The sequence below is a fragment of the Mobula hypostoma genome, chromosome 27, assembly GCF_963921235.1.
Source record: "Mobula hypostoma chromosome 27, sMobHyp1.1, whole genome shotgun sequence".
Taxonomy (NCBI): Eukaryota; Metazoa; Chordata; class Chondrichthyes; order Myliobatiformes; family Myliobatidae; genus Mobula; species Mobula hypostoma.
Genome location: NC_086123.1, coordinates 17,112,173 through 17,138,804, shown reverse-complemented (window position 1 = coordinate 17,138,804; position 26,632 = coordinate 17,112,173). Strand labels below are relative to the sequence as shown.

Sequence of the window (26,632 nt, the reverse complement as noted above, 5' to 3'; positions counted from 1 at the left end):
TCTGTTCAACAATGATGTGAAACATTCATTACGATTGCTTGAAAGTCATTTCCAGACCCAGAAATCTATTGAATTTTAGCTTTTGCTGCATTTTTGTCATTTATTTGAAATGCTAGAGTAATTGACAGGAAGCCAATATGAAAATCTTTTTTTTTCACACTTTGAAATTTGGCTGATTGAGCAGTGTTTGAAAAATATGCAATTCATCTGGTTGTGAAAAGCTGACGTAGTTTATTTTCCTCATAAATCATCAAAAAGTAATTTTTAAAGATCGCTATTTATAGGTGCACATTTAGAATATTCCAATGTTTGGTTTCCACTGTTACTTGAATCTTTTTTTCTTTATGTTGTCATTATATGCAGGTTAAATCAATCCTAGCAGTGACTCACTAACATTAACGTTTGTTCTAACAACCTTTGTGTTTGTTACATTGATTGTTAGACAGGTGTCCAAACTTGTCAGTAGGGCCAAATTATTTAACAGTTGAGGAAAAAATGGAATGCATAGTGGAAAAAAATACTGACAATGTTAGCCATCCATACGCTTGCTCCATAGGGCCATTATTCAATGGGAGCTTAAAATTAGCAAAGGAAGGTAAAGTAAATAATGGAAAGAGAACAAGAATATTATCATTGACGTATGACTTGAAATTTGTTTGGCACAGCAGTGGACTGCAAAGACATAAATCAATAAATTGCAATGTTAAATAATGCAAAAGAAAGCAGAATAAGAAGATGATGTTCATGGGTTAATGGACCATTCCAAAATTTGATGGTGGAGGGAAGAAATTGTTTCTGAGTTGAGTAACACACACAACATGCTGGAGGAACTCAGCAGGCCAGGTAGCATCTGTGGGGGAGAGAAGTACAGTCAATGTTTCGGGCCAAGACCTTTTGGCAGAACTAGACAAAAAAAGGCGAGGAGTAGATTTAAAAGTTGGGGAAGGGGAGGGAGAAACACCAGGTGATAGGTGAAACCAGGAGGGGGAGAGATGAAGAGCTGAGAAGTTGATTGAAAGAGACAGAAGGCCCTGAAAGAAAAGGAGGGAAGAGCACCAGAGGGATACAATGGGTGGGCAAGGAGTTAAGGTGAAAGAGGGATAAGGGGATGGGGAATGGTGAAGGAGAGGGTGGGGGAGGGGGTGTTACCAGAACTTCAAGAAATTGATGTTCATGCCATCAGGTTGGAGGCTACCCAGACTTGAATACAAGGTGTTATTCCTCCAACTTGAGTGTGGTCTCGCTGCGACAATAGAGGAGGCCATGGATTGACATAAGGGAATGGGAAGTGAAACTAAAATGGGCCGCCACCGGGAGATCCTGCTCCTTCTGGTGGGTGGAGCCTAGGTGCTCGGTGAAACTGTCTCCTAGTCTATGTCAGGTCTCACTGATATACAGGACGCCACACCAGGAGCACCGAGCACAGTATATGACCCCAAAAGACCTATAGGTGAAGTGTTGCCATACCTGGAAGGACTGTTTGGGGCAATAAATGTTAGTGAGGGAGAAAGTACAGGAGCAGGTGTAGTACTTTCTGCTTTCCCCATGGATCGCTCCCTACACGACTCCCTTGTCCATTCGTCCCTCCCCGCTGATCTCCCTCCTACAGAAGATCACACTCCAATTCAAAGTAGGGAAATTCACTTTCTCCGCTTGCAAGGATATGTGCCAGCACTCCAGCATGTCCCAGATGGTGAAGGTCCTAATGATGAAAACCACCTTCTTAAGGCACCGATTCTTGATGTCCTGGATGTTGGGGAGAGTTTTACAAAGGAGAGAGCTGCTGAGCCTACAACCCTGTGCAGCCTTTTGCGATCCATTGCATTGGTGGCTCCATACCAGGCGTCAATGCAGCCACTCAGAATGTTCTCTGGAGTTTGCTGATGTTAAGCTGCCAAAGATGTGCAGATTGATAGGTTAACTGGCTTCTGTATGTTGCCCCTTTGTCTTGGTGAGTGGAAAAATCTGGAGTGAGTTGATGGGAGTGTGGGAAGAGTTTGTGACATGGGTATTTATTGGGGAATGGAATCACTCTGTGAGATGACATTGACTCAAGGTGGCTTCCCTTGATGGCATTAGATAAAAGTAATCAAGATAATCAGTCGCATCACGTTTTTAGGAATAGTAAAGCTTGAGGCAAAATAACTTAGTTCAAATAACTTGTATCAAGTTTTTAAATATATGGAAGTCAAATCAATAAGGTTTGTTTTTTGTTTTTTTTTCCCTAAATCTCTAAACGGTCCCCAAGTTTTGCTGATGTAGTCATCTGTAATAAAGCTAAAAACACATCTGGAATTTTTAAATCAATATGTTTAACATGCATTCAGATCTAACCTTGCGAGGATATTTTGGGTTTATAAGTGAATAATCTGGAAATGCACATTTTGTTTAAGAATTAATCGTGACTTCAGAAAGAGAAAATCCAGGACTTAAGCTGAAGTGCAGCTTTTACGAAAAATGTTACTGATAGTGAACCCCAGGATATGCCACTGATTTTTGTAGTGTACTTTCAGGAAACAGTTTACAACGTTTCAACCAGCTTTGTTGGATTTAGGATTAATAAATAGCTAGTGCAGAATGTTTAGCAGAGGATATGATTTAAAAAGAAAACAGCTTACTTATGATGTTGTTCACATCTGCAGGATCTGGAAAACTTTGTGTATGAACTGCTATGCCAACAAGGCATCACAAATGCAGAGTTAATCAGTTTTGGAACATAAAAATGAGTAAGAGTACTGTGAAAACTGCCCTAATTTAGATAAGCAACATACATCAAAGTTGCTGGTGAACGCAGCAGGCCAAGCAGCATCTATAGGAAGAGGCGCAGTTGACGTTTCAGGCCGAGACCCTTCGTCAGGACTAATTTAGATAATGCCATTTGATCTCTTTAGCTTTATATCCAAAATATGACACTGACCTGTAAGTACTCACCAGTATTGTACTGAGTTGTCACCTGAGATTATTTATTCTGACTCTTGAAGAGAGTTTAAATCCATGACTTTCCAACTCAGAAATTTATCTAGCCAGCACTGGTAATGGCCCAAGACCTGGTGAACTATTAGCAAAGTGCAAGAAACTGCAGAGTTGTGGACACAGCTGAGCCTGTCTCCTCTCTGTGGAATGTGTCTATACTTCCTGCTGCCTTAGTAAAGCAGCCAACAAAATCAAAGACCTCACCCATCCTGGACTCTCTCTTTTCTCCCCTGTCCCATCGTGCAGAAGATACTAAAGCCTAAAACCATGTACCACTTGGCTCAAGACAGCTTCTAACCCACTGCTATCAAACTTCTGAATGGATCTCTTGTACGATAAGATGAACTCTTGCCCTCACATTCTACCTCATTATGATCTTGCACTTTATTGTTAACCTGCACTGCACTTTCTTTCTAGCTGTATTCTGCATTATTATTGTTCTCTCTTGTTCCACCTCAATGGCAGGGTGGAAATGTGTCTCTACCAGAGGAGGTGTGAGGCACTTCTTCCCTTCGCTAGCCTGCATGTCACCCCTGGGAAAGATGACTTAGATACCCCTGATCGGGGTCATGTGAAGTCATGGGGGCAGGTGGTGGATGGTGGTATGAGCAGGTGGTGTATATCACAAGTCCTGGTTATGCAACCACTGATGCCAGGCAGACAATCTCTGAAGAATGTTGATAATGGCTGGAGTCACCTGTCTTGTAAAGGCAATGGCAAACCACTTCCATGGAAAAATTTGCCAAGAACAATCATGGTCGTGGGACCTTGATGGGCTACGTCATACGGCACAGCACATTAATGACTATCTCAATACACTGTGTCATGAATTTATTTATACAAACACTATGCATGACAAGATTTTCATTGTATCTTGGTACATGCGATAGTAATAACCCAGTTACAGCCAGGGTGACCAATTAACCTACTAACCCTTGCATCTTTGGAATATGGGAGGAAACTCGGGCACCTGCAGGAAACCCACATGGACCAGGGACAATGTAGAAACTCCTTGAAGATGGTGGCAAAATTAAACCCAGGTCACTGACGTTGTAATAGATTTCTGCTGAGCGCTGTGCTACAGTGCTGTCACAAATCGCCCAAATAAATAATCTATTTGTTTTTAAAGTGATTAAAAACAAACATTCCTCCAAACGCCAAACTAGACAATTTTAAATTAAGTGAAATTGTATACTGACAACACAACAATTTCCCAAAAAATATATCAATATATCTTGCAGCCGTAGACAAGAATTCAGAAAATGAACAATTTGTATTCACTGGTAAATGACAGGAACATGGAAGTCGATAAATTAAGATTAAAGTGAAATCTTTCTTTTAAGATATTGGAAGTTAAAAAGAGTTCTAAAATCCTAATTAATATAAAATCAGATGTATAATTTGTTAATGTATACAGCTTTTGCGAAAGTAGCAAATGGAATGGGGAAACAGGTGGAAGAGAAGGGAGGAGAAAACAATTTATAAACCTGCGTAACTATTGAAATAGGCCACACATTGTCCAGTTGGATCATTATGTCATTTGGGCTATATATAACCCACATACAGCCATGGATATTTTGGAAATGATGCTGGAGACCTTCAGGAAGGCCATTTTCCTAAACTTAGTTCTCAAAGTGGTGGTAAAGAAGAAAAGAATTGGATTCCGTGGTGATATTAATTGAGGGTTTTTTTCCCTTAGCCCAATTGGAAAACAGTCCATAGCCACCATTATACTTGTATACAAATACTGGGATGCTTGGATAGGCAGTTCTTACAAAAAGAAACTCTGCTAACACTTCAAATGAATGACTTTTCAGACTTAGGATGAAGGGTGATTGATCTCTATATTTCACCTTCCCATCAGCTGGGTTCTTTTGTGCTTCTCAGTCATTGCTATATTTAGCTCTGTACATAAAATAGAGTGACAAAATTCTGCCAATGAAATGCCTTCCCTAGAAAATAATTCATTACAATCACTTGAAACATTCCAGATTCCAGCAATCTAAAGAAAAATTAAAGGTTCTTGTAATAGTTAAATTTAACAGTTTAAAAAAGAAATAAAATGCTAAGGATGCTGAAAACAGATAAACAAGTGCCTAAAAGTGCAAACCTGATTGTCTGTTGACAGATGAACTTTTGTTTTGGGCATAACACGTTCATAATTTTCAGATTTTGGTTAGTATTTTAGCATTCGCATCCTGTATGTAATGGATTGAAGTCACTGATTCTAAAAATGTTTTAAAGTTCCCCCTCCACAAATTTTTTGATAGGACCAGTCAAGCATGTGAAGCACTAAACAGGATTTCACTATTTATAATGTTGTTTGTGTCTGCTACAACCTTCCTCCAGACAGCAGTCTCCTGATACAAGAGACCTCGTTTGAAACAGACGTCTTGATACTACACTCCATGAAGTATATTCTTCCGTGTACCAAATTAACCAGTTTAGTACTAAACCAGCATTGGACCCTAAGGCTTACAGCAGGATAATAAAATGTAGAAATATATCAAATACCAATTCTGTTAATACAACAAATCTGGTCCAAAAGTACAAACAATTATAACACTGAAATACTCCAAATTACAGTTGCTTGCAGTCAGAAAGGACGTAAAAGAAAATCTAACCTAAATAAACATTTGCAAAACCCTCAGTGCTGTATTCCAACTCCAGAATCTATCCTCAACTATGTACATGATATCTTCCCCCTTGTAAGCTTCATTTTTTTTTAAAAGTTCAAGCTTAATATGACACTAACTGTACATCAGTTTTAACCTGATTTTGTTCATACTTGGTATCTTTGAGGTATAATCATTTGAGTTCTGAATTTACAGTGTTATTGAAATAAGTACATAGACATAGACATAGAATAGTACAGCACAGTACAGGCCCTTCAGCCTACAATGTTGTGCCGACCCTCAAACCCTGCCTCCCATATAAGCCCCCACCTTAAATTCCTCCATATACCTGTCTAGTAGTCTCTTAAACTTCACTAGTGTATCTGCCTCCACCACTGACTCAGGCAGTGCATTCCACGCACCAACCACTCTCTGAGTAAAAAACCTTCCTCTAATATCTCCCTTGAACTTCCCACCCCTTACCTTAAAGCCATATCCTCTTGTATTGAGCAGTGGTGCCCTGGGGAAGAGGCGCTGGCTATCCACTTTATCTATTCCTCTTATTATCTTGTGCACCTCTATCATGTCTCCTCTCATCCTCCTTCTCTCCAAAGAGTAAAGCCCTAGCTCCCTTAATCTCTGATCATAATCCATACTGTCTAAACCAGGCAGCATCCTGGTAAATCTCCTCTGTACCCTTTCCAATGCTTCCACATCCTTCTTATAGTGAGGCGACCAGAACTGGACACAGTACTCCAAGTGTGGCCTAACCAGAGTTTTATAGAGCTGCATCATTACATCACGACTCTTAAACTCTATCCCTCGACTTATGAAAGCTAACACCCCATAAGCTTTCTTAACTACCCTATCCGCCTGTGAGGCAACTTTCAGGGATCTGTGGACATGTACCCCCAGATCCCTCTGCTCCTCCACACTACCAAGTATCCTGCCATTTACTTTGTATTCTGCCTTGGAGTTTGTCCTTCCAAAGTGTACCACCTCACACTTCTCCGGGTTGAACTCCATCTGCCACTTCTCAGCCCACTTCTGCATCCTATCAATGTCTCTCTGCAATCTTCGACAATCCTCTACACTATCTACAACACCACCAACTTTTGCGTCGTCTGCAAACTTGCCAACCCACCCTTCTACCCCCACATCCAGGTCGTTAATAAAAATCACGAAAAGTAGAGGTCCCAGAACAGATCCTTGTGGGACACCACTAGTCACAATCCTCCGATCTGAATGTACTCCCTCCACCACCACCCTCTGCCTTCTGCAGGCAAGCCAATTCTGAATCCACCTGGCCAAACTTCCCTGGATCCCATGCCTTCTGACTTTCTGAGTAAGCCTACCGTGTGGAACCTTGTCAAATACCTTACTAAAATCCATATAGATCACATCCACTGCACTACCCTCATCTATATGCCTGGTCACCTCCTCAAACAACTCTATCAGGCTTGTTAGACATGATCTGTCCTTCACAAAGCCATGCTGACTGTCCCTGATCAAACCATGATTCTCTAAATGCCCATAGATCCTATCTCTAAGAATATTTCCCACCGCAGACATGAGGCTCTCTGGTCTATAATTACCCGGACTATCCCTACTACCTTTTTTGAACAAGGGGACAACATTCGCCTCCCTCCAATCCTCCGGTACCATTCCCGTGGACAACAAGGACATAAAGATCCTAGCCAGAGGCTCAGCAATCTCTTCCTTCACCTCGTGGAGCAGCCTGGGGAATATTCCATCAGACCCCGGGGACTTATCCGTCCTAATGAATTTTAACAACTCCAACACCTCCTCTCCCTTAATATCAACATGCTCCAGAACATCAACCTCACCCATATTGTCCTCACTATCATCAAGTTCCCTCTCATTGGTGAATACTGAAGAGAAGTATTCATTGAGGACCTCGCTCACTTCCACAGCCTCCAGGCCCATCTTCCCACCTTTATCTCTGATCGGTCCTATCTTCACTCCTGTCATCCTTTTTTTCTTCACATACAATGGACTTAGGAAGCTCAGCAAGGCAGGCAGCATCTGTGGACATACAGAATTAACATTAATGATTACTGACCCTTCACAACCAAACAAAATGTGTTGCATTTGCCTGATACAGTACAATGCAGAAAATATTGTGTTGTAGTATAGGGAATTTCTTGTGCTTCATGCAGGGACTGCATTCAAATCGTGCTCTCATTATTTTTTTTGCCATGACTGATGATAGTTTAGCATAAAATGCTGGAGGAGCTCAGCAGGCCAGGCAGCATCTATGAAAAAGAGTACAGTCGTCGTTTCTGGCTGAGACCAGTTCTGATGATCTTTTCCATAGATGCTGCCCGGCCTGCTGAGTTCCTCCAGCATTTTGTATGTGTGTTGCTTGGATATCCATTATCTGCAGATTTTCTTTTGTTTGTGATGATAGTTTGGAATGGTGTACTCCCCACTGTCATGCCTCTTTCTGTGCTGTTTGTAAACACACATCAGCAACTTTGCCATCTTTAAAACTGCTACAGAAACACGTATTTGCACCTCCATTTTCTTGCCAGGATCAAATCTGCAACACTTTTCTCCATCGTTCTTACTATATTCTCCAATGATATTTTCACTAGGCGCTGGACTTCTGCAAAGTTAAGATAATCTACTGTACACCCTGACAATGGTTCCTCTACTCATAAGTTAGACCAAAAAAAGCAGCAATTTGACTTATGTTATGAAATTATTCAGAAATTGGTGTTTAAGAAATAATGGAATGCTTGAGGGTATCTTTCCCAGTACTTGAAAATATTGAAAAACACAGCCCCAATTTAAATAACAAAGTTACTAGATATAGATGAAAGCTGAATTAGAATGGGAAAAAAAAGATTTATCTGTTCATATTGAAATAGACTGATATTTATCAGACTCTACTTCAGAAGAAGGTTTTTACATCTCCCCTTCTCCCCCCCGCCCCCCGCCCCATTCCAAAAAGGTCCAGGGCCAAAGTTTATTTTGTTGTTATTTTATGTCAGAATTACCTTTTAGTAACCTGGCAGTTTGTTGCAAGACTTTTCTTGTAGGTAAAGATATTCATTGTGTTATAATCTGCTTTAATACATGAGTTACTTAACAATTGACTTGGCATCTCGTATATTTTTTAATTAAGCAATTGATACGTTTAGTCTCTGATGCTGCATAGGTTTATTATCAGTAATTGATGGTACTCTATTCTAATTTAAAAGATTTCTTGACCTGATGTCTCCAGCATTTTATGTGCTTAGCTCAGGTGACATATCCTATCTCGTCCCCACCCTATTCCCATGCCAAGCATTTTTGATGCCTTAATTTGTTGCAAAGATCTTTCTAAACTAATCAAAGATATTTCAAAGCAACTGAAGCAGATTAAATAGCTTAATAAAAGACGTGACTCGTTTCAGTGATTCAAATTTGTTAAGCACATTTAGTAACCTAGGTCAGAACTTACCTGTACTTAACTTCTCTGTACGTTTGAAACCCGATTCAAATAAATGGGGACCTCCTACAAATATCTGAGGAAACAGATGTAAATTATATCTAGCTCTTCAGCTCAATGTGCCTGGTCTCTGCCCTTGGACTTGGTGCATGGTTGAGCAGTGAGACAGGAGGTCACATGCCTCTTCCTCATTCCTACCTTACTTGTTGCAAAACAGCTGCAGTTAGAGTTGTGAACTAGTGTGCAGCATGATCCAGCCCATCTTGAATGCTCACATGACACAGATGCCCTGAAGAGAGGCCAAGCTCTATCAGATGTCAGATTACAGCATGCTTGTGTTGTCCTACAAAAAACATGACGTCACTTGTCTGCCAGCATGTCTTTTGCACCTTTAACATGTTCCAGAATTTGCTGTCAGCTCTGATGTGCTCTCTACTGACTTCATAGAAAGCTATCGGCAAAGATCCAGTGATCTCTGTGGGATGGAATTCACTCCTTCTGACATGGATCGATGACAGCATGAATACAAAGGAATCCCAAGTGGCCATTAGTTATATGGCCATATTGTTTGAGTAATATGTCAAATCAGAAAGCAAAAAATAACTTTTCTGATAACATTGTTGATACTACACACAACACAAGATGGAAATTTAAACATGATTGAACTGATGCTGAAAAATGACAAAGAAACAAATGTCCTTCATATTTGAGGGAATTGCAGTACACAAAAATTAAATAAGGTTTTTAAAAAATTTACTGTGCATCAATTAATGCCAAGGATGCTATTTTTTTTGAAACTTTTAGACCTTGTGTAATATAGCATGAAGATATTATCCATTTTGTACATAGAACCTGTTTGTAAATAACCTACATTCATTTTCCCCTTGAATACAGTGAAGAAGTCGCCAAATATTATGTTCCATTGAGGAGTGCTGAATAACTGTCAGCAGCATGGATATTGAAATCTTGAAGCTGCTGACAATTTTGATCACAAACAAGAGAAAATCTGCAGATGCTGGAAATCAAAGTAATACACACAAAATGCTGGAGGAATGCAGCAGGCCAGGCAGCACCTATGGAAAAGAGTAGACAGTCGTCCTGATGAAGGGTCTCTGCCTGAAACGTCGACTGTTTACTCCTTTCTGCAAATGTTGCCTGGCTTGACAGTTTTGGTAATTGCCTGTTACACGGCTGGCATCTAGAGCAGCAATGAAGGTCCTCCATTTCTGTCACACACAGCTATAGCGGTTTCTTCATTTTTGTTTTGACCCGTCAGGGTTGTTAGTCCTGAGCTGAACCCCTGAACCCGGAGGACCAGTGGACCACACGTAGTCTGGCCTTTACTGTTTGACCTGTTTGGCATGGGTGACCCGACCATGAACCAAGGTACGAGGCCCTGACTCCTGCCACCACAGCTCTCCGGTCTTTGAGGCGCGCAGGCCTCTAAACCCTACAAGAAATGTTGTGGTTCTCTTGGAGGAGCTAACAAGCCCTGATAAGTTTATACTTATATTTTATACTTTATTGTCACCAAACAATTGATACTAGAGCGTACAATCATCACAGCGATATTTGATTCTGCGCTTCGCACTCCCTGGAGTATGAATCGATAGTAAATATTAAAAATTTAAATTATAAATCATAAATAGAAAAGGGAAAGTAAGGTAGTGCAAAAAAACCGAGAGGCAGGTCCGGATATTTGGAGGGTACAGCCCAGATCCGGGTCTGGTCCGTAAATCTAGTCCAGTGTATAATCAGATGTAATATTAAGATGCAATTTATGAATTTTACAATCTAATCATGGGCACTAAATTGCAAATAAACCAGCTCATCTCAGATCACACCCAGTCTTCCAAATATGTACCACTGGACATGAAGAATTAAACAAAATCAAGTCTTGTATTTTAAACCGTGCTGTGCTGTTGATCGAGACCTGGTACTTCTTGTTAGATTTGAGGTGATAAAAGTTTAAAGTAAATTTATTATCAAAGTACATGTATGTCACGATATACAATCTGTATATTAATTTTCTTGCGGGTATACACAGTGAATCCAAGAAACAGAGTAGAGTCAGTGAAAGACTACCCTCAGTAAGATGGACAAACAGCCAGTGTGCAAATTACAACAAACTGTACAAATACAAACAAAAAAGAGATAATAAAAAAATAACCCAACAATATTGAGAACATGAGGTGAAGAGTCCTTGAAAGTGAGTCCATGGGTTGGACAGCAGTTCAGTGATGGAGCGAGTGAAGTTATCCCCACTGGTTCAAGAGCCCAATGGTTGAGGGATAATATTTGTTCCTGAACCTGGTGGTGTGAGTCCTGAGGCTCTTGTACCATCTTCCTGATGGTAGTAGCGAGAAGAGAGGATGGCCTGGGTGGTAGAGGTCCCTTCACATGTGAGATGGCTTTCTGAAGATCCTACATGGACTTCTTGCATTTTACTTGGTCACCAGACCTGAATGTCACTGATCTTGCCCCTAGCAGTTTGCGGATCTCATGGTTCATTCAAGGCTTCTGGTTGGGGGAAACGCTGAAGGATTTTGTGGGGACACTCGTCTATGACTGTTTTTATATAGTCCATGACAACCATTCACAATATTCATTCACATCCCTGTGTCTCTGGAGCCTTGCTCTTTAGCTCCACCTTTATGCAGGTAGGAGAAGGACAACCAAGTGATCAGATTTCCTGAAGTGCAGTATCGGCGTGGAACGGTAGGCATTCCTTATTGTAGTATAGCAATGGTCGAGAGCAAGCAGTGGGACTCCCGGTGCTGCAGGTTATGTACTGATGATATTGTGCTGAGGTTTCTTCAAACAAGCCTGATTGAAGCTATGATTGAAATGTGCAGGAGTGGGTTGTTTTTTATTTGGTAAAGGTAGCATTCAATGTCTTGAGTGCCTGATTAACATTGCCTTTTGGTGGTATGTAAACTGCGGTTAGGATTACAGAGGATAACTCTGTTTGTAAGTAAACGATCGGCACTTAATTGTTAAATGTTCCAGGTTGGGGGAACGAGTATGACAAAACTGCCATGTCTGAGCACCATAAAGAGTGAAACACAGGCCCCCACCACCTTTTGCCGCCTTTGTATCAGCAGTTTGGTCCATCCTGTGTATCAAGAAGCCTTCAGGTCTTACTGATGCATCCGGCTTGTTTGGAGTAAGCCATGTCTCCATGAAACACAAAACACCAATTCCTCATTTCCCTCCGATATGGCAATCTTGCCCTTGGGCCCTCAATCTTGTTCTGCAGCAACTACATTTGCTAACAAGATGCTGGGTAGAGGGAGTTTTCCTCTGCGTCTCAGTCTGGCTTGGTATCTGCCCCCCTCCCTCTCTTTTGGCCACGGTGTTGTACTTTCGTCTGCTTAAACATGCTGTAGCCGAATACTTTGGAAGTTTGTGGAATCTCTAGTTTATTAAGTGGGTCCAAAAGTATATTGCTTAAAGAGGAATTACTGGCTGCAGATTGCAGTGTGAGTAATGCAGAAGAGGTATATTTAGAAGTTTTGTAAGTAGCCTGCAACATGTTGCTGTGGTTCACAGGTGCCTTCTTGATATACTTAAGATAATTATTCTGACTAGGCCAGCATGCCTATATGTGTCTTAAATGTTCCATGTAATTAGGCTTGTTATTATACAGACCTAACAACTATTGTCTGTAACCTTCCTTGTAAATTCATTGGGTAACGTGAATAAAAATCTGCTTCCATGTTGTTCCAGTTTGTAGATGAATGCCATTGTATAGGCAAGCCAATTACTTTTGCAATTTTCCATCTGAGAATGTATATATCAAAATTCAAGCTGTAGCAATAAATCTTGGTATAAAATATCGTGTCGTCTTCCAACTGAAATAGGAATTGCAGTTATAAAATGGTATTGGCAATTTATACATTGATATAATTCTGTAGTCTGTGCCTAAAGTAGTTTTGCACACTAAGGAGTTATTTACTTGCTCCATCTTGTGTTCCTGGAACTTTTTCTTTTTGCAATGCCATAGCTAGAAGTCAGCTTCCCTTTTTCAAGCTTCATGGGAGGCCAGTTTCCTTTAATGAAAATAGAATAAAAAGAATCCTCCTCGTTCAGTCAACACACAGAGTGCTGGAGGAACTCAGCAGGCCAAGCAGCACCTATGGAAAAGAGTGCTGTCGACGTTTCGGGCTGAGACCCTTGAGCAGGACCATTCAGTGTTTACTCACTCAGCTCTCAGTCGTTCTTACTCCTTTCTCACTCATCCCAGCTGTGATTCTTACTTCTGTGGTATTTGCACTCCTTGATCACTCATCCCACTACCAGTGACACTCGGTGCTCATTCTGCTTTCAAACTCCATCTTAAAAAAGAATCATTTGGGAGGCTTTTTTCCCCACCCCCAATTTCCAGAGTATTTATTTTGTTCAGTTGTTCCTTTTTTTAAGTAGAGTTCTGAAGTAGATTTTTTTTGTCCTGTTTTCCTGTGCCAAGTAAAGAAGATGTGCATAAACTTCAGGTTATACTAATGTATCTGTAAATCACAATGTTGAAAGTGATTGGTATTCTAATGGTCAGTATATGTGCTTTTCCTATATTAATCTCTAAAAGGAAGGTGGATCTATTCCAAAGTACTTTGGTAAAAGCTCTACTGCTTTGGCATCACTAATATTGTGCATCCGAAATATACAGCTTGTTAGATTTAATTGCACTATATTTCATGGTGCTGAGCAATTACAGTTCATTTGTCAAACAGGAGAATAAAATAATACTGAAGTTAAATTTCTCAGCATCTATAAAAAGCAGCAGTATCTTGCTCTAGATAAGCAAGAAGTTTAAATTATAATTTGATAAATTATTGAGATCCCTGTTTTAGATTTTGCAGATATTTCATTCTCATAAGAAGGCATAATTTTATGCAGCACTATATTTTAGTTCCCAAATTTTAATGAGTTTCCTGTAATTTAGAGAAGTGCTCTTGTACAAGTGCAAGTTGCCTTGCTACCTCAGTCCCAGTGTACTTAGTTAAGACAATGGTTGCTGCATTTTTGGTTTAAATATATAGGTTATCACACTAACTGTGATGGATGTGAAGGGATTGTAATTCTCCAGATGTGGCAGTAAAGTGCATTTTTTAAAATAAATGATATAATTTACTTAAAAGTCTAGAAACTTGAAATGTAATTCTAAATGTGTACAGAGCTCTCTGGGTTATAAATTTCCTGCAGTGTAGAAATTTGACTGCGTGAATTCTCACTTACATTTTTAAAGCATTTTACAGGCTAGTAATAATGTTTCATGGTTTTCATTGATAAACCAGATACAGTAGATAATGTTTTAGTTTAATTGTGGGTACTGCAAGGGTGACCATTCAATGAAATGAAAGACTTATAGCAAGTGTATGTAGAGTGATATGAATTGAGTTACTATAAAAAACAGTTTCTGACTTGTGGAGAAGTCAAATTGCGGGCATTTCCCAGGTATGAAACATTTGCTGAGATTACCTATATTTGTTTTCAAAAAATGTATATCTGAAACAATGACTATTTCTATAAGTCAACAGTTTGAACATTAAATGCAATTGAATAGTTGGCAGGTTTCTATAAGAGTGAAATCTAAAGCAATGGTATTTTAACATAAATATTGCAACAATAATTGAAATTCATATATGTTGTTGCCACTTAAGATAGATAGGCAATAGATGTACATCTTCAAAAACGATTGTTCTAGATACTGATTTACTTACAAATGTATAGAAATTAACACTTTGGCTTTCAAATTATTTTTAATTTACTGCTAAATGAATATTATGGGATTAATTTAGATTCAACGTCTTTCATTTTTGTGAAGTGCTTTAGCATATATAAAATAGTTGCTCTTAGATCTGGCTGATTAGCAATATCTAATTCCATTTCACTATGGTTACTGCATTTTATACAATGGTCACTCACTTCAAAAGGACTTGATTGGCTGTAAGGTACTATTTTATCTTTTCTTTGTGTTATTCATGCCAAATTATTATAGAACTGCATCAATCTTATCCAACAGTTGTACACTTGAACACTTTTAATGCCATTGATTGTGTCCAGTATCTATTCTATACATTAGTAAAACTTTAATCCAGAACCTTTGAGTCATTGGTGGAGCAGAATTGCAACATTTTTAGATTATTGGATGTTACATATGTTTTCCCACAATACTTCATTTCAAAGCTTAAAATGAATTTATTATCAAAGTACATGTATGTCACCACATTCAGCCCTGAGCTTAATTTTCTTCTGGGCAAACTCTCTGAATATTGGGAACGTGAGATGAAGCATCCTTGAAAGTGAGTCCATTTTTTGTCCTCACCACTGAAATATTCCCACAATCAAGTTGAGTGAAGTTATCCCATTTGGTTGCAGAGTTTGATGGCTGAGGGGTAATAACTGTTCCTGAACTTGGTGTGAGTTCTGATAGCAGCAGCGAGAAGAGAGCATGGCCTGGGTGGTGGTGGTGGTGGTGTGTGCGGTCCCTGATGATGGATGCTGCTTTCCTGTGACAGTGCTCCGTGTGGTTCAAATGATTTTACACAGTGGTATAATAAATTTTCCAGTGAACCTAATGCGTTTTAAAGGAAATGGAAAATCAAACCCTGTGAGTTTCAGCTCATGCGTTTCATCTTACTTGTCGAACAAAAAATATAAAAGGACTTCAAATGTTGTCTCTGGTACGAGTCTATCCACATTGCTGGTGTTGACTCAAGCTGCAAACCCAGCCAACTTGGCGTTTGTTTAGGTCTGATTGCTATACACAAATCTACAGATGATGTGAGCTATGTACAGGAATGAGTGAGCCAGAAGCCAAACCATTAGGATTTCCAGAGTTTTACTGTGCATGGTTAAAGGAGCATCAACCTGTCCAGTATGATTGATTTAAATTGATATTAGAAAATCATTAATGTTGTAGAGTTTCTTAATTTGAATAAACTGCAATTTTCTAAAGTTCAATTATTTTTCTTTCCTCCGACTCCCCTGCCAGGTAATATCAACAAGTGTCATATGGACTACTACTTCTTCTTACTAGCAGGTGTACAGTGTATCACCCTGATCATCTTTATTGTTGTTTCTGTGACATTTGATCGCAACAAAGCCAAATCTGATTTGCTGTTCATCAACGGAAGACGAAAACATGGAGAACTCAGGTTTAGTCAGACCAGGAACTGAAAATGAGAACCACTGCATGTGAAAGAAGACATAACTGGGGAAAAAATAGTTGTAAATCCTTTCTTTGGGTATGTGATGGATTGGGTAGCTTGCCTATTGCAGAATGAAACTTTGGGGAGTATTTTGCCTGAATGACCTGTAGGAGATAGCGACACACTACAAGTAAGTACTGGCAGATAAAGCAGGCTGTTAAGTTGCGAGTGTTGTTCCTGTTGGCAAGGCAATCTTTTTTAAAAAATTCTACTGCTACTTTAAACTTCCTGTGGTGATTGAAGGAAATCCACAAGGCATGCTGGAGTCCAACAAAGTTCTACTAAACAGTCTACAGTTTTAAATTTATAGACTACCAGTAACTTTTAGCATACATATGTCAGTATTATTTTTCACTTCAAAGAGCTGGGTAAATTTTTTTTAAAAGTCTGCTGCTTGTGTTATGAAGATGATTTTGTTATTTTAATCTTTGCAAGTAAATGCCAGTGATGCCATTTTAAGTCTGCTCACCCCATCCTTAAAGTTCATTTATTGCCATTTAACTATACACATGTATACAGCTAAATGAAACATCGTTCCTCTGGGGCCAAGGTACAAAAAGCAGTGCATGTAGTCACACACAGTACTTATAGTTACAGTTTAGTACATACATTCACAAAATAATATCAGCACAAGTCCCTGAGTGGCGTGGCCTGGAGATTGATAAATTAAAGCAAATAAAAATATAATCACAATCCTATTTCTTCAAATCATGTTGACAACTGGAAAATGCATCTTGCTGATAACCAGTTGACTGATAAATGAATAACTATTATATATTGAAAAGCAATATGATAAATGCTAGTTTATTATCATGTCTTATCAAATGCCTGTATAACAGATTTACATCTTGTCATTGGGTTGCAGTATAACCTTTCTCATATGCTTGAATGGAATTCTGTGCATTCTGTGCATTTATCCTGTGACTGATAAGTGAGCATTCATGACCGGTATCTTTTAACTATCATTTTAATAATAATTGAACTGAATGAGTCAGAGGATGCAGATATACAATACCAAATAAATGAAAGGGCAAAGAAGCTTATATGTAGATGTTACCAAAAGTTATGAAAGGATGCTGTCACTCTCTGAATTTTTTTGAATTTAAAGTAGTTTCTAAATGATAAATGTTAAAGAATTCTTAATGCAAATATTTTTTGATTTTGATTTTTAAATATTGATTTTCTGCACTCCCCAGGAGATCTGAGGTTGCTTTAAGCAAAGTCAATGTAATTGGACATTTTTAATATTTTCAAGCAATATTATTGATCCAACATAGTAAATAGTTATCTAGATGGCCAGCAGAGTGGAAATTCTTTACTGTGAATATGAATTCTTAATGTCTAAGAATTTGGTCCTTGGGTTCAAGGAAACAAGTGGTGCCCAGTTTTCTAGCATCTGTTTGAAGATCAACTTCCTTTAAAAGATGAAAAGTGTGCTTGGAGAATGAATTACAGTTTGATTACATTTAAAATAATTTGCATTTTATAGTTACTACAGGCAGGCATTTCAAGATTGCGCAAGAAGGAGATCTTGGGTGTGGGGCGGATCTGAAAATTGAATCAGAGATTAAGGAAGGTATTTGAAGCAATAGAACTACAAATGGAACATGGTTTGTGAGTGTGGTCATTCTAAAGCGAGAAAAGGGGTAGAATAAATCAGGAAGATATTGTGACATTAGATAATTTTACATTTTGAGGCTTTAGAGTAGGGAGGGTTTCCCGCCACGAACCCCTTGCTGTAATGGTATTGGTCCGTGGCATAAAAATGATTGGGAACCCCTACTTTAGAGTAATGGAGAAAGAGAGGGAGGGAGAATGGAAGCTGTTCAAGGGGAAAGCACACATGGACCTGCGTCAATGGCCAACAGGGGAGGTAAAAATGGTGCATATAGAAAACTGCAAGGCTTTTTGGGAGTCATGCTGTCCTTTCAATGAGACAAAGTACCAGGTGGTAGGACCCGCTCCTGGGGGTTGATGTGGCAAGTGTAAGAGGAAAGTGTAACACAGTGCCCCTCTGAGTCTTCTCTGCTGAGTACCTCCCCAGTTCTTGTTGGACTGAGGAAGACTATCAGCCACGAGGTAACACCAATAGCAGATATAAACCTTCTAAACTACTAAGCACTTTTTATAATTTTTGAACTTTTTTTTCCATATTATTGTTATTAATAAAATGTCAGCTTTTTCCACCGTTTTCTCTGTCATCTTTACAACTACATTGCAATGCTCTGAAGTTTCATCCTGCAGGTTAAGTAGGTCATTAGTTACGGAGGAAGGAGAACCATAATGTGGAAGTGGAATCAGATAGACACTGTGAAAAAGAACCTGGACTGAGAGACTATGTTTCAACTATCTTTTTCTTTGAAGAACTGTGCTAGCTAGCTGGATATAGTTGCTCTTCCTCAAGTGTTTATAGATGTAATATATATCTCATTCAAGAAAACACAGACATAGTGGAAGCCAGCATGATGAGGAGATTAACAGTGTGCAATGAAAACTGAGCCCATATTTTTGTTGACTTCAAGGGGCAGGTGAGGAATAGGTGCACTGGGACAAACAAATCCATTTTAGAGATATGGAATGAAGCATCAGAACTGTGCCGATTGTGGCTGTATTGTTGGAGTAAGAGTGTTTCCATTTTTTTTTAAGCCCCTTCATGTTGCCTCAGTGGATATGATGCATTTCATTACCTTACTTTTGAGGTGCAGGAAAATTGTCCCTGACTGACTAGATAGACCTCAACCAACATCGCTGAGTAGATTATATGACCCTTAACACATTGTTGTTTGTGGGTGCCTGTTCAGAAATTGACACATTTAATAAATGACCACAGTAAACATTTTTTAAAGTCCTTTAGACTGAAAATATGATGGATCAAAATAACAATCGGTAAGCTTTTTAAAAGATGGGGTTATAAAAGCACTTTCAAAGGGCAGGGGAAAGAGTGGCTGAGAAGAAAAGTAAAAGCAAAATGGTTCATTTAGATGGTGCAAAAAGAAAATATAGTATGAAAGCTGACTCTTGATTTGTTTCAACTGAATATTTGGCAGATTTTCTCAATTTTGTTAATGTTGGACATGTAATAAATTAGTTCCAACATTGGTGTGAGTTTGATTTCCATTTCCATTGTCACACTCATTTAATGCAAAAACTTTTCACTTTGTACAGTCACTAATTTTATCCTTTTCATCCAGCTTCAGGACTCAACTTGACCACAGAAAAGTTGGGTGCATTAGAGCCAAGCATTCTTTGTATTTTTAAATAAAATATCCACACTTCATTTGAATATCTGCAAAACTTCAAAATCATTCAAAGAAATATTAAATATTAATAATGCACAACATTCTAATCTGTGAATGGGTAGTACTGTAGATTGTGCATTGAAACAAAACTGAAATGAAATGTACAAAGGATTTTTAAGAAGAGGTACCATATGTGGATTATTTCCAGAGGTTTGTCTTTAAATTGTATATGCATTTTCTTCCATAGAATGGAGATTCACAGTACACGAGCCAGAGCACAGTTATTTGTAATGGCGGTCGTTCTGTAGTGAGCTTCGGTTAGCTACATGAGAAAAGTTGAAATGAAGAACAGAGTGATGTAGCCATGGCAACCATTAGTACCACATGGATGATATTTTCTGCAGGCGATTTACTCCATCATGCATGATGTGACAAATGTTACCCTTCCGCTAATTTGCTCTTTAAGCAATGTCAACCCTTAACTAAACGTATTACAGATGCGAGTCCTTTCTGTGTCCTGTTAGTGCTGGATAACAGCCTAGGTTTTGTGGTCATTGATAAAAGAGTGGAGCTCACTGCTTACTGTGCTAGCATCTGTCCTCAAACTCCCTGTGGGCATTGGAGCAACAGCTCACTGTTATTTGTCATCCGATTCAGAGTAAAGCCTTCAAGGGCCTTTGTACACGTGATCCTCGAACCAATCAAATAGAAGAATTCTAAATGAGAGATAGTACAACATGAATTAGGCTGGTTAATTTACTGTAAAAATATGTAGAAGACAAAAGAGTGAGGAAAAAATAGGACTGGGGCATGAAAAAGATTTTTTAATTAAAATATCCAATAATGGGGATTTAATGTGCCAAATGACTGGAGGCTGTTTGTTATTGTGTAAGACCACGTCATTGAATATTTATTTTTAGCATAACAGTTTCTGGAGTACTTGGTGGTTGATCCCTGCATATATTTTAATACTACACTGTATCTGTAGCTTGACTGACAGTGCACTGGATATAGAGCTGCTGGCTCCCAACTCCAGCACCCTGGGTTCATTGCTAACCTATGCTATCTGTGTGGACTTTCCATATTCTCCCAGTAATTATGGGTTTCTCCTGGGTACTCCAGCGTTCAAAGTTTCCAGCCAATAATCTAAGCTACCTTTGGCTTTTGAGGGACCAGGCAGTGCTAAGTTGTATATCTCATGTGGCGGCAGCTCAGAGCATAAAGGCATGTGGGCATGGTCAAGTGGTTTGGTAATTGTTCAGTCTAATCATCAAAATGAGGAAGAAATGTGATCTAAGTAACTGACCGTGGAGTGGTTGTTGGTGCCAGATGTAGTAGTCTGAGTATCTCGGAAATACTGATCAGCTGGGATTTTCACGCACAACAGTCTAGAGTTTACAAAGAATGGTACGATAAACAAAAAAAAAAATCCAGTGAGCGGCAGTTCTGTGGGCAAAAATGCCTTGGTAATGAGAGAGGTCAGAGGAGAATAGCCAGTGTGGTTCAAGCTGACAGGAAGGCAACAGTAATTCATAATCAGTGTTACAACAGTAGTGTGCAGAAAAGCATCTCTGAATGTACGACATGTCAAACCTTAAAGTAAATAGGCTACACCAGAAGACCAAGATCACTGAATATAGAAATTTTGTGAGCTGCTTGCAAGATGTCAACAGCACCATTTTGGTCCACAATGAAGTCATGACAGCACCTCTACTTTTTGCAAAGTTTCCATAGATTCAGCATGTCATCTAAGTCTTTGACAAGTCCCTGTAGATGCACAGTGGAGAGAGTCCTATTGTAACTGTTTGCATTGCAGCCTGGTATGGAAACAGCATTCCCCAGGAATGGAAAAAGCTACAAATATTGGTAGATACTGCCCAGTCCATGATAGGAAAAGTCCTTCCCAACAGAGCTTATTTACAAGAAGCATTCATCATTAAGGACCCCCATTATCTAAGCCATTCTCTTTTCTTGCTATTACTATTGGGCAGGAGATACAGACCCTTGGGTCTCATACCATTAGATTTAGAAATAGTTGTTATCCTTCATCCATCAGACTCCTGAACCAGTGTGGATAACTTCACTCACCTTAATGCTGAACTGATTCCACAAGCTATACACTGACTTTCAAGGACTCTGCAACTCAGTATTGCTTATTTATTTTTCTTATTGGCACAATTTGTCTTTTGCACATTTTTTGTATATCTATCTTTGTTATTTATAGTTTCTTTAGAAATTCTATTGCATTTCTTTATTTTCCTGTAAATGCCTGATTCTCAAGGTAGGATATAGAGACGTACATATATGTACACTGATAATAAATTTATTTTGAACTTTGAAATTGACTTCATTGCAAAGGAAGACTTGCCTTTACAATACCTTTAACCCCTGCAGGATATTCCAGAATATTTCATTGTACTGTATTTAGGAATGGAACCTGCTCCAGCAGCCTATTAGCCATAGGTCATTTAAGGAAAGTGCTTCAGAAGCACATAAAAGCCACTAAGTTAGCACCAAGAACAAGAAGGTATCATCACGAACTGCCAGCCCAACCCTCTTGTTAGCCAATTCCCACTCCATTGGTAGAAGTGCCTGCAGTTCCCACATTGGTCACCTCAGCACTGCAAAACTGAAGTGATCTTGAGGGGTCTGCTTAACAAAAAGTATGAAGTTAATACAGCAGGTAAAAGGAACAGAAGATTATGTTTTTTTTAAAAAAAGGCAGAGGTTCTGTTTCTGCTATACATCCTGTGGGTTTGCTAAAGAAGAATAGCAGCCAATTTAATCACAGCAAAGTCAAAATCAACTGCACCTTGGTGCACCAAAATTTCCTGTTAGAGTGTGATCAGGTTCTGCAGTACGACACAGCCCTAGTGTGTCAATAGTTCTGTTCCAACTCAGAATCATATTACAGAAGCACAGTAATCTTGCTTTCATAATGAACTTTCTGTGGCCTTTCTCCCTCTGCACAATTGGCTGAATATTGGATGTGGTGGCCCCAAAACTTGAAAGGAAACAGCAGGTTTGTTGTCATTTTTTGCACCAAAAGAAATGAGAAATATTGTTTTGACATTTTACACAAATGTGTTATTTCATTCACTTTGGGCTGTCACTGACAAGGCCAGCATTGTCCATCCCCGAGTGTTCTTGGGAAGCTTGTGGTGAGCTGCCATAGTCGTTGTGAAGTGACTTCCATACTGTTGCATATAGAGTTCCAGATTTGGAGTCAGAATTGATGAAGGACTGGCGATATATTTCCAAATCAGGAAGGGGAAACTGTACCACCATCTCCTGTCCCTAGTATTGGAAGTGTCCAATAGCCTGGGTGAGAAACCCAGTGAACTGTATACTGCTATTGCAGGAGGTAAGAGGTTAAAGAATCGAATGGAGTGCATTTAAGTAGGTTGCCTTCAGAGAATGCTATTTATGCAGATTGTATCTGCTCTTCCCCACCACCCCCAGATATTAATGGTGGGGGACTGGGGGATTTGGTGATGGTGATACCACTGAAGAGCAAAGGTAGGTAGATTAATTTTCCTTTGTTAGAAAAGGTCATTTTCTGGCACTTCAATGGCACAAGTATTGCTTGCCACTTACCGCAGTAAAGACAATAAAACATTCTATGACTTGATATGTGCATTTATATTTGAAGGAAAAGGAGCAATCTTAAAGTCTGTTATTGGATTCCATTACACCACTTGAAAACGGTATAAACATGCCTTCTGGTGATTCTGCTTAATCTGTCTTCCTTTCTCTTAATCCTTTTGTGGAATTAATTTTTCTGCTCAGATCATTAGTCCATTAAAGTCCTTAAACTTTGGTGTAGAAGAAACTCTTCCTTTATTTCAGTGAGAAAACAGTAAGTATCTGGATTATGCAGTGCAATGTTCTTTGCTCTGCCTACTTGCAGCATTTGGGAGCAAATGTTTCCAGTCTAGATAATTTAAGTTTCATTTGCAATGACTTGGCTGCATCCCAGGCTTCTTGTAATTAAGGCTGTTTATAGAGATTAATCTTTCACATTTTATCAGAAACAGTTGATGGACTGAGAAAACTGCCTTCTGTCAAGCATTCTTGAGTGCTTACCCAGCTCAAGACTCATGGATTTGAGACAATTGCATTAGTCATTCACTCCGTGACTGAGCACCGTGCCTAATAGCAAACTCTTGTACATTCCTTCAAAGTTCATGAGCAGCCACTGCACCAGAAAATAACTTGTCCTTTCATGTATTGATGTTTTGCCATTCTGAGTTGTGAACTAGGTATTTATACAAATTACCTTTGCTTTGACCAGAGCAAATGCAACCTCTGCAATAACATTGACTTCTCTAACTTCCGCTAATGCCCCACCTCCCCCTCGTACCCCATCCGTTATTTATTTTTGTACACACATTTTTCTCCCTCTGTCCCTCTGACTATACCCCTTGCCCATCCTCTGGTTCCCCCACCCCCCCCCTTGTCTTTCTCCCCGGACCTCCTGTCTCATGATCCTCTCATATCCCTTTTGCCAATCACCTGTCCAGCTCTTGGTTCCATCCCTCCCCCTCCTGTCTTCTCCTATCATTTTGGATCTCCCCCTCCCCCTCCCACTTTCAAATCTCTTACTAGCTCTTCCTTCAGTTAGTCCTGACGAAGGGTCTCGGCCTGAAACGTCGACTGTACCTCTTCCTAGAGATGCTGCCTGGCCTGCTGCGTTCACCAGCAACTTTGATGTGTGTCGCTCTGCAATAAGTAACTGATTATGGAATCTCCTACTGAAGAAGGATAAAGGGGCTAGTTTATTTTAGCTTTTATCTTACAAATGCCCACTTAATATTCTCTGGACTTCCAGTAATGAGTGAATGTAGATAGAACATAGAACAATACAGCTCCTTTGTCTCACGATGTGTCGACTTTTTAACCTACTCTAAGATCACCCTTATCCTCCCCCGCCCACATAGTCCTCCACCTTTCCTTACATGTACCTAAGTAAGAGTTTCTTTAAATGTCCCTAATGTGTCTGCCTTTACCACCACCCCTGGCAGTACAGTCCATACACTTGCCACTCTCTATTTTAAAAACTGCCTGTGACATCCCCCCTATAGCATCCTCCAATCACCTTAAAATTATACCCTCTCGTATTAGCCATTGCCACCCTAGGAAAATAATCTTTGGCTGGCCACTCTATGATCACATCATCCTGTATGCCTCTATCAAATCACCTGTCATCCTTCTTTGCTCCTAATAGAAAACCTCTAGCTCAATCAACCTTATGAGACATGCTGTCTAATCCAGACTGCATCCTGGATCTCTCCTCTCTAAAGCTTCCACATCCCTTGAATTATGAAGTGACCAGAACTGAGCACATTACTCCAAGTGTGGTCTAACCATAGTTTTATAAAGCTGTAGCCTTACCATATACTTTTGAACTCAATCCCCCAACTCATGAAGGCCAGTAAGCCATATGCCTTCTTAACCACTTTAACATGCGCAGTAACTGCAACAGTAACTGACATAGATCTGAAGATCTCTCTGTTCCTTCACCCTGCTAAGAATCCTGCAATCAACCTTGTACTCTACCTTCAAGTTCAAACCTCCAAAGTATATCACATCACACTTTTCCATATCAAACTCGATCTGCCATTCCTCAGCACAATTCTGCATCCTATCAATGTCCTGTTGTAACCTATGACAATCCACAACACCACCAACCTTTGTGTTATCTACAAATTTACTAATTCATCCCTCCACTTTCCCATCTATCATGAAAATCACAGGGAGTAAAGATCGTAGAACAGATCCCTGTACAACACAACTAGATGCAAACCTCCAGGCAGAATACTCTCCATCTACCACCCTCTGCCTTCTGTGTGAAGCCAATTCTGAATGCACACAGCCAAGTTTCCCTGGATCGCATGCCTCCTGACTGAATGAGCCAGCCTTGGGGAACAGTGTCAGATGCCTTACTAAAATCCATCCACACCACATCCACCACTCTACCTTCATCAGTTTATTTTGTTACTTCCTGGAGAAGTCAATCAGGCTCATGAGGCCCCTCACAAAGCCAAGTAGACTATGTCAGGGTAGTATATGGTGACATATATGTATTCTGATAAATTTACTTCGAACTTAAACAGACTGCTTCTCCAAATGCTTGTAAACTCTGTCTCTTGATAATTCTCTCCAGTAGTTTACTCATCACTGATAAAAGAATCATTGTCTAGAATTCCCAGGATTACCCCGTTATCCTTCTTGAACAAAGGAATAACATTTGCCACACTCCAGTCTTCTGGTACCATTCCTGTTGCCAGTCAGGATACAAAGATCGTTGTCAAAGGTATAGCAATCTCTGCCCTCACTTGCCATAGTAACCTCAGTATATCCTGTCTGCCCCACCAACTTAACTATCCAAATGTTTTTCAAATTTTTCAGTGCATTCTCTTTCCTAACCTGGATATGTTACAGCATATTAGCCTGCTCTATACTGACCTCTTATTTGTCAAAGTCACTCTCACTGGTGAATACTGAGGCAAAGTATTCATTGAGAAAGTTCTCTACTCCTACTCCAGTCCTATCCTCATTCTAGTCATCCTCCTGTTCTTCATGTACAGCATGTGTAGAATGTCTTAGGGTTTTCCTTAATCGTACTTGCTATGGCCATCTAATGTCCCCCTCTAGCTCTCCTGGCAGCCTTATAACCTTTGAACCCTGATTCTTGCCTCCTAAACCTTAAGTATGCTTTCTTCTTCCTTGAGACCAGATTCTCCACCTTCCTTGTCAACCATGGTTCTTTCACCTGACTATTCTTTCCCTACCTCAATGGGACCAACCCATTCAGAACCCCATGCAAGATCTCTCTAATCAACCTCCACATTTTCATTGTATATTTCCCTGGGAATGTCTGTTCTCAATTTATACTCTCAAGTTCCTGCCCAATATCATCAGAATTCACCCTCCACCATTTAAATAATTCAGGACTTCATATTTTTCTGCAAACTGTATCTATTACTTCAGGTAATGTAAAACTTGGCCAATGCAGAATTGAGCTAATAAAAATAATAAAAAATGACTTGGGCTGATAGCTGCAACAATTTAAATGAAAATTTATAAAACTAAATAATATTCATCTTTCATCAAATAAATTTTTGAAGACAATTT

The 26,632-nt window shown here is 39.5% G+C and overlaps 1 protein-coding gene across 1 annotated transcript in view; it reads left to right on the top strand.

The window, feature by feature from the left end:
• slc15a4 (solute carrier family 15 member 4) overlaps window positions 1–19,477 on the top strand; it is a 73,986-nt gene extending 54,509 nt beyond the window's left edge. The window contains exon 8 of the mRNA XM_063034247.1: window positions 16,040–19,477. Within this exon, the coding sequence (XP_062890317.1) occupies window positions 16,040–16,224 (185 nt within the window). The 3' untranslated portion in view covers window positions 16,225–19,477. The remainder of the gene's footprint in view (window positions 1–16,039) is intronic.
• The last annotated feature ends 7,155 nt before the right edge of the window (window positions 19,478–26,632 follow it).